This window comes from Myxine glutinosa, chromosome 3, assembly GCF_964187855.1.
Source record: "Myxine glutinosa chromosome 3, kmMyxGlut1.1, whole genome shotgun sequence".
Lineage (NCBI taxonomy): Eukaryota > Metazoa > Chordata > Myxini > Myxiniformes > Myxinidae > Myxine > Myxine glutinosa.
In genome coordinates this window covers 74,268,177-74,279,094 of record NC_136263.1, presented here as the reverse complement: position 1 = coordinate 74,279,094, position 10,918 = coordinate 74,268,177, and the positions used below count along the sequence as shown (strand labels likewise).

The 10,918-nt window shown below is 44.6% G+C and overlaps 1 protein-coding gene and 1 long non-coding RNA gene across 5 annotated transcripts in view; one reads left to right on the top strand and one right to left on the bottom strand.

The window, feature by feature from the left end:
- Positions 1-2,252: 2,252 nt before the first annotated feature.
- Positions 2,253-4,995, bottom strand: LOC137423437 (uncharacterized). The gene is made up of 2 exons (XR_010983705.2): positions 4,869-4,995; positions 2,253-3,342 (listed from the first exon to the last, which is right to left on the bottom strand). It is a non-coding gene; the product is annotated as an uncharacterized LOC137423437 (long non-coding RNA).
- The window catches only part of LOC137423433 (epsin-2), a 111,679-nt gene continuing 105,186 nt past the window's right edge, over positions 4,426-10,918 (top strand). For 2 of the 4 annotated variants that reach the window (XM_068110604.2, XM_068110601.2), the window contains exons 1-2: positions 4,426-4,672; positions 6,354-6,783. In XM_068110604.2, the coding sequence (XP_067966705.2) occupies positions 6,385-6,783 (399 nt within the window). In that variant the 5' untranslated portion in view covers positions 4,426-4,672; positions 6,354-6,384. Of the gene's footprint in view, positions 4,673-4,844; positions 4,975-6,331; positions 6,784-10,918 lie in introns of those variants that run through there. The other 2 variants (XM_068110602.2, XM_068110603.2) reach the window with 2 other exon arrangements.

Sequence of the window (10,918 nt, the reverse complement as noted above, 5' to 3'; positions counted from 1 at the left end):
GTTGAAATTGACGAAAGTATTTGGTCTCCACAATTCTTTATTTCACTTTTACTATTACAGAACCTTTGTTTTTGATTCAGAACTTGATATATCCTTTATATCAGAAAATAAAAAGAATGGCATTGACACAATTATTGACACCCTTGACTTAATATTTGGTAGGACATTTTGGACAATGCCTTTGCCTTTGGACAAAATAACTGCAGTCAAGTGCTTCCTATAGCCATGAATGAGCCTCTCCCCAGTGAAAGACACATGAAAGCCCGCTTGGAGTTTGCAAAAAATCACCTAAAGGACTCTCAGACTGTGAGAAACAAGATTCTGTGGTCTGGTGAAACCAAGATTGAACGGTTTGGCTTCCGTCTGGCCACTCTTCCATAAAGCCCAGATCAGTGGAGTGTTGCAGTGATGGTTGTCCTTCTGGAAGTTTCTCCCATCTCCACACCGGATATCTGGAGCTCAGCCACAGTGACCATCGGGTTCTTGGTGACCTCTCTTACCAAGACCCTTCTCCCCTGATTGCTCAGTTTGGCCGGGCGGCCAGCTCTGGGAAGAGTCCAGGTTGTTCCAAACTTCTTCCATTTAAGAATTATGGAGGCCACTGTGCTCTTGGGAACCTTCAATGCAGCAGAGATTTTTTTGTAGGCTTCTCCAGATCTGTACCTCGACACAATCCTGTCTCTGAGCTCTGCAGGCAGTTCCTTCGACCTCATGGCTTGGTTTTTGCTCTGATATCCATTATCAGCTGTGAGACCTTATATAGACAGGTGTGTGCCTGTCCAAATCATGTCCAATCAATGGAATTTACCACAGGTGGACTCCAATCAAGGTGTGGAAACATCTCAAAGATGATCAAGAGAAATGGGAGGCACCTGAGCTAAATTTCAAGTGTCATAGCAAAGGGTATGAATACTTATGTCAATGTGATATTTCAGTTTTTTCTTTTTAATAAATCTGCAAAACTTTCTAAAATCCTGTTTTCTCTTTGTCATTATGGGGTATTGAGTGTAGATTGATGAGGGAAAAAATGAATTTAAACGATTTCAGCATAAGGCTGCAACATAACAAAATGTGAAAAAAGTGAAGGGGTCTGAATACTTTCTGAATGCATTGCCTAAAGCTCTAGGGGCAGAGGATGTGCATCCAAGGTATTGAGGGATGTGGCAGACCAATGATCATGATGTTAACGGATCTCTTTAACAGCTCATTGGAATCATGACAGGAGGATTGGAGAGAAGCAAGTGTTACAGTTATTTAAAAACGGATCCAGAGAGGACTTGGAGATCAATAGACGAGTTAGTTTCATGTAAATTGTGGGAAAGATGTTATTTATGGACCAGATGAAGAACCATTTGAATAAATTTTAACGAATGAGGTATATTGAGAATGGATTTACGAAAGGGAAGCCGTGTTTAATAGATTTATTGGAGTTTTATGAAGCAGTTGTTTGGGTGAATGAGGGAAGTGCGGTGGATGTAGTATATCAAGGTACCACATATAAGGCAGATAGCTAAGTTTCGGACGTGGCGTATGGCTGGTACTGGCAGAGTGGCGAAATGAATTGAAAAATGACTTTATGATGGTGAACTAAGACAAGAGTGGTTGTGAGTGGGAGAATTTTGAATTTCGGCCCAGCTATTTACTGTCATCTCGGTGTTTCACAGGCAAGGTGATTCATCAATGTGTGTGCCATCCCTCGGATGGACATTAAACTGGGCGTCTGGCCATCTGGGCGTTCCATCTGCCGGCATTAGTTGCTCGATGTTATTAAAGATCCCACGGTGTTCTTTGCGAAGAGTAGGCGAGCGTTGCCAGCACCACGAACAAATTCCAAATTGCTATCCTAACCTATAGAGGGCATTGGACCAGTGTCTCATCCGCATCCTTAGCCTATGATGCTCCCCCACAGCCTTGTGCTGCATACGAAAGAAGAAGTGGGAGGATGCCTGGTTGAGAGGTTGTAAGTAATGGGATATCTCAGGGATCATTGTTATTTATACTTTACATCATTTTTTTTGGACATTGTGGTTAGGAGGAGGCTTTCCAAATTTGCAGATGACACAAATATTGTAGCTAAGGTGGATAGCAGAGAGGGTGGTGGGTTTTTCGATGACATTGATAATGTTCTCGCTCAACAACAGATTGTGATTGCTGCATGAAGATTGAATGAGGAACTAGAACGGCACTCAGTAGAGAGCATACCTCCACCTGGTGAACACTTTACGTTTTGTATCTCAAAGTAGACCAGAAAATCACAATACAGAATCACATTTAATCAAAATCAATCACAGGAATCACCATAAGTCCAGTCTTTCATATCCTGATCTACCCCTCGTTTTTGGCCATATCACTCAATGGTGAAGAATCACCTAAAACATTCTACAAGCTGGATCCGGATCCGGATCCGGATCACCAAAATTGAAGGAATTCTTCCTTGTCACACACACACAACATGTCCAACATGTTTCGTCCAAATCCATCCATAACTTTTTGAGATATCCTGCTATGCTTCGTTTTTGCCATATCTCCCAATGGTGAAGAATCACTTTTAAAATTCTAGTAGCCGGATCCGGATCTTCACCAAAATCTAACCATTTCATCCTCATCACATATGCTACATATCTGCCAAATTTCGTCCAAATCCGTCGACAACATTTTGAGATATCCTGCTATGTATCGTTTTTGGCCATATCTCCCAATGGTGAAGAATCGCTTTTAAAATTCTAGTAGCCGGATCCGGATCTTCACCAAAATCTAATCATTTCATCCTTATCACATACGCTACATATCTGCCAAATTTCGTCCAAATCCGTCGACAACTTTTTGAGATATTTTGTTCACAAACGGACAGACATGGGTGAAAACATAACCTCCATCCACCTGAGGTGGCAGAGGTAATTAGGGGCAATCTTGAAGCGTGTGACACAGGAGTAGGATCTGGTTATGGTAACAGATATGGTATAAGAGCGAATGGGGGTTACAGGACAGTGCCAGGCAGCTATAAATAAAGCTAATAGGGTATATGGATGAAATCGATAGGATGTTGATAGAGGTATGCTAACCGCCAAGGAAAGCAAGGCAAAGCTGATGGTTCAGGCCTTAACCCTTTGTTGAAGGAAATAGAAGGAATACAGTTTCAATAGGTTGTTGTTGTTGTCGAAGGAAATAGAAGGAATACAGTTTCAATAGGTTGTTGTTGTTGTTGTTGTTGTTGTTGTCGTACAGCCCTGGACAGTTCTCCTGAACAAGCCCGTAACACGGAGACAGCCGGTCGAGCTCGCAGGAATCAAGAAAATGACGAAATACCAAGCCCTCAAAAATGAAGTGAAAATTGCTTGGAATCTGCAGAGCACCGAAATTGTACCAGTGATTTATTGGAGCAAAGGGAATGATGAAGAGGAACCTTACAGAGATTTTAAAACTTAAAAGCCACATCCCTGGGAACATTACCACAAACGAACTACAGTTGGAAGCTGTCCGAGGCTCGGTGACGACCTCCGCCACCACCTTCCACAGAGCCCTCGGCACAAAACTGAAAAAGTTGAACACACTCACACACAAACAAATATATATACATACATACACCCACACACATACACCCACACACATACACCCACACACATACACCCACACACATACACCCACACCCACACACATACACCCACACACATACACATACACCCACACACACACACACACACACACACACACACACACACACACACACACACACACACACACACACACACACACACACACACACACACACATACTGCCTGCTCCCTCCGGGCTGAATGAAGTGACTAAATCAGTTTGTTGATAAAAGAACAGACATGATGAGCCGATTAATGGCCTACTCCTCTGTGAACGTTATAATTAATTACATGTGTCCTCGCGTATCCATGTACTCTCTAACGACCTTGTTTACATCCTCACCGCACTCCTCCCACCTTCCATTACCTCCCTGTCTCTCCTATATAATCCTACCTTCCCTGAATTGTAATTTTCTTAATTCAACCTTTCAACCTCACCCCTCTCCCTTTCTTCAACCCATTGCGTATGTAATAAATCGATGGTTCCCAACGGTCTCAGGTAAGACCGTCATTTAATAACGAAATCTCCTGTCGTGTTTCCGTATGATGCGAAGCAAAATTCCCAGGTGACAAATAGATCGTCTTTAAACCCTTTTGATAACAAGAACCACATCGCATCGAGGCAGTCACGCGCATTTAGCGCACCTGGGCTGAGATAGTGACGTCACCGTTGCAAACGCAGCACGCACTAACAATTACACACGGACGAGGTGATGAATATGCAGCGTGTGCGGAGTGTGCCTGGTGCACGGTGAAAAGGGAAGGGAAGGAGCGTGAGAAGGTGGAAAATTAATACGGTAATAATTATATAGTGAAGAAGAAGAAGAGGAAGGGGTTTAGAGGCGGAGATACTGTTGCTGAAAAATCTGTGGATCGGTTTTGGTGGGAGGGAGATCCGTGGCATCCTGAGATCTTCCGACCAAGCGTTTGCGCACATCGAGACCTGCGCCGCGTCGGCCTCCACCTCACGGATTTACGATTCGTCACCGCCGACGAAGGCCGGCTGTGGGGAATCCCGCCATCTTCCGGAGCTGAGGAGCGCGGCGTCCGCATTGAGCGACGTGCGCCGTGCGGCGGAGGTAACGTCCGGATGTAGCGCTGCGTGCATCGGTATCTCTCCCGCTAACCTCGAACCGCTAGATGTTGCGTGGGAGACGGCGGAGGGTTTTTTTTGTGAACGAGAGCCTGAAGTGCTGCACCTTCGGACGGCACGTTGAGGGTCTTGCTAGACCGGCAGCGTGTTTCCACTGCCTTTTGTTGGATCACGTTACTCACCGGGATTGGTGAACAGGGCGCGGCGGATGGGAAATCCCCGATGGAGGGTCTGTTGATGTGACCGTGTTCAAATCCGAGCACGACCGTTACTCCTAGCCAGGTGGAGGTGCGCATTGAGGAAGAATGGGAGGAGTCGCTGATGGCTTGACCTTTGACCTTTTGATGCAATATGTACAGTACAGTGGACTTTGCACGCTGCTCCACAATCCATAGCGAGTTAACTGTGCTTTGCTTTGTGAAGTTGTTTAAAATTTACCTTAACAGCCGGTGCTGTGATTATTATTTTTTTCCCGTTATTTTATTTAATCGTTCACTTCGAAGGTCATTTTGAGCTTCGAGCTTTATGAATGCGGTAATATGTAAAGGGAAGATTTAATCATTTCAGTAAATTGATTGAAGTGAAACTGTCAAAAAGCACCAAATTTAATCTGAACCTTCCTTGGCATCGTGACGTCACCAACTTCACTTTTGTCGGACTCGTTCCCGCTTAAAATGGGACCTGAGTTTTGCATAATCTTTTTCAACCATTAAATTTAGCATTTATCTCTTGCTCAGACCTGCAAGTCTGTGTGCTGCCTCTTGTAAACCCCTTCTCCCCCCCCCCCCCCCTTTCCTGAACTTCCTGTCACCGCCCCCATGCCATAGCCGCCCTTCGTTTCGCCTGCATGGCCCGGCTGCTAGAAGCCCCCGGAGGATAAACCTATCCTGTGGATAAATCACATATCCGTGAATTAATTTATCCCCTGGATAGTTTCTAGTAACCAGGCCAAAGTCCCCCCCCACCCTTGTTTCGGTTGTCTCTCCTCCCCCCCCCCCCCCCCCCGTCAAGGCCCTCTCCCATCGTTTGCTTGTGCCCCCCAGGCCCGCCCATCGTTTGATTGTGCCCTCCACAGGCCTGCCCATAGTTTTGCTTGTGCCCCCCCCCCCCCAGGCCTGCCAATCGTTTTGCTTGTGCCCCCACCAGGCCCACCCATCGTTTGCTTGTGCCCCCCCCCCCTTTGGGCCCACCCTTCGTTTCACTTGCGCTCCCCGGCCCACCCTTCGTTTCACTTGTGCTCCCCCCCCCCCCCCCCCACCCTTCGTTTCGCTTCGCTTGAGCTCTCCCTTTCCCTGGCCCGCCCTTCATTTCGCTTGCGCTCCCCCTCCCCCTCTCCTCCCCCAGGCCCGCCCTTCGTTTCGCTCGAGTTCTTTTCCAAATTTTGGTATTTCATTCAAAAAATCTTCTCAAACAGTGGGGAAAACTTTTTGTTTGTTTATTTTTACAAATGAAGTTACTTGTGTTCTGAATATATATATATATTTTCTCAAGGATTCTTTATTTCTCCTTTTTCATGCCTCGGTGCATTTCAATGTACCATTTCAAGTTCATTTTCTTAAAACTGAATGAATATTTTTTTTTACCAATTACCAGCCTTATGTATGAACTGTACAATGCTGAGGACCCTTTGTTTCTGATCTTCCAGTACTATTCCCTTACCTTTGCAGCAACGCACGCTCCTGAACTCTACACTGAAAGATGGCCACGATTCGGCGACAAGTTAAAAATATTGTCAACAAATACTCTGAAGCAGAGGTGAAAGTTCGAGAAGCGACATCAAATGACCCTTGGGGGCCATCTACATCACTTATGTCAGAGATTTCTGATCTTACCTACAACGTACTTGCATTTGTGGAGATCATGACTATGATCTGGAAGCGCCTCAATGACCATGGTAAAAATTGGAGACACGTCTACAAGGCTCTGACATTGCTTGAATATCTAGTCAAGACTGGCACAGCACGTATAGCACAGCAATGCAAAGAAAATATATTTGCAATCCAGACGCTTAAGGATTTCCAGTTTGTGGATCGTGATGGCAAGGACCAAGGCATCAATGTTCGTGAACGAGCGAAACAACTTGTGCTACTCTTGAAGGTGTGTTTGATTTATTTATTCGAAAGACAAACCTTTGATCATGTGTACTTCATTGATGTGCCCTTGCTACATTTGCAAGAAATTAGCAGCATTGAGCATTTTTTTTGTGAATACCTTATGAATTTGAGATCCTGGGTACAAAATCGTTTGGGACACCTTATTAACAGTTCCCCACTGATGGTATGAAGTTGCATAATGACTGCTATAAAAACCGAAAGGTTTTCAGTCACAAGTGTATGGAAGGCTCACTGCGTTGCCCTGATGAAGCCCCAACAATGATGAAACAGTATCTGAATTTAACATCCATAATGACGCACTGCTAGATGGCTCATCTGGAGCTTGGCAGGCAATGTGGACATGCGTGGCGATGACGTCATGACGTTTGCTCATTAGATTGGAGAACCAAATTAGATACTATATATATATATATATATATATATATATATATATATATATATATATATATAATATTTTAAAAGTTATGGATGACTTATGACAACTTGGTGAATGAGTTGGTTAGGTAACCAGAACAAGCCGATTAGCTTTTGGTTCAGGTCTGGATCCAGATCCGGCCTATCAGTGGGATACAAAACAAACTGGTCAGCCTGGTGGAGGTATGCGTTCTACCAAGTGCCGTTCTAGTTTTGTTCTGTAATAGGCTGAATAATGATTGCCTTGATTCAGTTGAGCAATGGCTGACATGCAATCTCTTCTGAAAATTGACCGTGGATGCTTCCTTTTTAGATTATCTCGTTGCCTAATCCACCTCAGCTGTGCCAACATGTACCCAAATCAGATTTGTCAATTTCATTTTAAAGGCTGCTTCATTTCTTCCAATTTACCTGCTCTGTACATTTCTCCTGCCTTCTCTCCTTTATTTGTCTGCAAGTTGAGATGACCCCAAATAAGTAAATCTGAACTTTAGCATGTTACTGTGATGATAATCAAGGGTGTTACCACGTATTGCATACTCCCAGGGTTGGGATGTTTTGCCCACCGTTGTGGTGGTTCAGAGGGTGGGATGTGCTCGTCTCAAAGCATTATGCAATTATTGGGGGTGTTTTTGTCTGGCTTCAGTAGTGTAAGGTAGTATCAAAAAACTTTAGTGTAAGATCTGGACAACCTTCAAATGGTGCATTTACCATGAATGAATGAATGAATGATCGTTTTAAGGCCATTTTCCCCGATAGAGTGGGGGTTAGCCTTGCGGGCCCCATGACGATCATGGTTCCCTGTTTGAGGCAATGTTTTTATGGCTGGATGCTCTTCCTGACGCCAACCCTTGGTCACGCTCTTACGATGCGCAGGGATACAGTGTGCCTATTCTAAATCGGGGTACACACCGTGATCATTCATCCCAGCAAGCTGGTACTCAATTTGCCGACCTTGAAGGATGACGGGCTGAGTCAACCCCCCGGCGTTAATTCAGCGATCGACCGAGTTTCGAACCCAGGATCCTAGGATCCCAAGCCGGCACCCTAACCGCTAAGCCAACGCCAGGCTTTACCTGCATTTACCATATTGGTTTCAAAACCAATTTTTGTTTTCTTTCATCGGTTTTTTATTTATTTTCCCTTCCTCCATCACCCGATAACTATACATTGTGTCCATTAGTCATGCATGACACCAGTTTGCATTTTATCAGGGGGGAAAAACAACACTTTTGATTTGTAATCTTGAGAGATTGCAGGATAATTTAGAGGTCATACACTTCTTATGAGTTGGCTTTCCAGGGTTAAACTCTCAATAAAAATTGCTTCCATCTACAAACCTTTTCATTCTGGTGCTTTGCAAGCGAGGTTGTGTATCATTGAGTTTGCCTTCATTGCACAATGGGTTTTGAGCTATTGTCTCACCTCCATTGTGTAATTATAGACTCCATGGTGTCTGTCAAAAAGATTGAGCCAACTAATGTTTGAACCCTTTAATGTTCTCCTTGTACGAGACTTTGAAAATGATGTGTGAATGCTAAATGAGGCCTTTTGTGCATGTGCTTTGTGTGTTTACACCGATTCAGTTCTGCTAGCTGCGCACTTTAACGAGCCATTGCTAGCGTGAAATTTTAAAGTGACCAGATTTTTGAAATCTACTTCGTATGATGAAATATCCCCAAACGTAGAGGTACTAGTAATAATTTATCAAATGTACTACTTGCATGTGGTCTGCAGGAAAATGCAGTGAACTTGCAAATCTATGAACCAAAATGCGAAAACGATTGGTTCATTACGATTCATACATTTATCGTCTTTGTGTTCTCCAAAATAACCTCCATTATTTATTGTCTTAACTCTTGTTGGTGGTGGATCGAGACTATTTTATTGGCACTGTGTTGGATGAGGCTGACACCAGTCTGGGATAATGCTCATGCAGACTAGTCTGGAGAATGAGTCATATAATGCGTTGTGGGAGTCGGTCAGTCTGGTCTCCGAGCTATGAGTATGTTCAGTAATGTAAATGCAATCATGGGTTCATATAGTTCTCTCATTTTGGTATTGCACAGTTTCCAAGTCAGGTTTATTTATTGCCACTGAAAGCGGATGGCGGTTATGTTTTCACCTGTTTGGCTCTGTCTGGTTGTTTGTATTCCATGTACAAAAGTGGTGAAATGGAACATGCTAGCAGAAGGTACCTGTAAATATTTAGCGGGCCATTTGTTGTTCTCCTCCTCTTTCCTTTTATAAGGGGAGAGGTCCGATTGCACTAAGCTCCTACCCTGCCCTGACGACGATAATCCTCCACTCCCCTTTGTCCTTGGCCAACTCTTTCCACCCTCCAATCACCCTCACCTTGTTTACCAACCTCAACTTGTTTACCAAATCACCAACTATTTACACAATCCTCCCATCTCAACTGTGGTCTACCTCTTTTCCCCCCTACCTTGTTCCCTCAACCTATCTGCTCTCTTTGCCATTCTGTCTTCCCCATCCGCACCAAATGTCCAGCCCATCTCAGCCGGCATTTCACCAATCTCCCTGCCAAGCTCGTCTGCACACGAATCTCCATCCTCATTTCATCCATTCTCCCTCTGTCCACCCTCTTCACTCCCGCAATCCTCTTGACCCAGTTCTCACAAACCTGCAGCCTCTGTTGCTGTCATTGCCACAGTCTCCAGACCATAAAGGTATGCTGTTGTTGCACACGCCGTCAGAACCTTCCCTTTCAGTCTATTTGAAATATTTGTCTGCCATTACACCTTCCACCCTCTTCCATGCATTTCACCCACCTGAATCCTCCTCCACACCTCTGCCTCTGACTTACCATCCCCAGTCATTGTTCCATCCAGATACTCAAACCTATTTCCTTGTCTGATTTCCTTCCCCTCTAACCTGATATTCATTTCTTTTCTCTGCTGCCCAACCCACATCACTTCAGTCTTCATATTCATTTTCAGCCCATGTTTCTCAAATGCCTCCTTCCACTCCCCCAGTACTTCCTGCATCTCCCGCCCACCCTCAACCACAACAGCCTGATCTACATAAAATGTCTTCCCCATAATATCTTTCATGTTTACCTTCCTGCTTACCAGCTCCATCACCATGATAAATGGGAGTGGGCTGAGAGCGCTTCCCTGCCTCAAACCGATGTTCACACTGAACTCCTCCAACATCCCAGGACCAACCAAAATGCTTCCCTTTCCCTTGTGCGTCCCTTCCACCAACCTAACTTCTGCCTCCGGCACTTCAATCCATCTTGATGTCACCATAATCTCTCGGGATGGTTTCTTAGGCCTTCTCCAGATCCACAAATCCCAAGGACTTCATCTCCAACATCTCCTCCAACATCTTCTCCACCAGCTGTCTTGGTGTGAACATCCCATGTCATTCCCCTACCCTTTCTGAACCCCTGCTGCTCTTCTCTGATTTCCGCCTCCACACTCTTCCTTATCCTCCCATCCAGAACCCTCTCCAGCATCTTCATAGCACATGACTAAGGAGTGTAATGCCCCTGTACATGAGACCTCTCTCATGCAGTTGTGGAACAAATAACGCCTGAAGCATGTTCAAATAAGCAGTGGGATTGACACTTGTATCGAAAAAAAAAAATATGGCCCTATCAAATGATCTTCTGAAATTGCTGCCAACATCATGACATGAGGAGGAAGCTGTTCAATTTCCTCATAAAAATGAGGATTTTC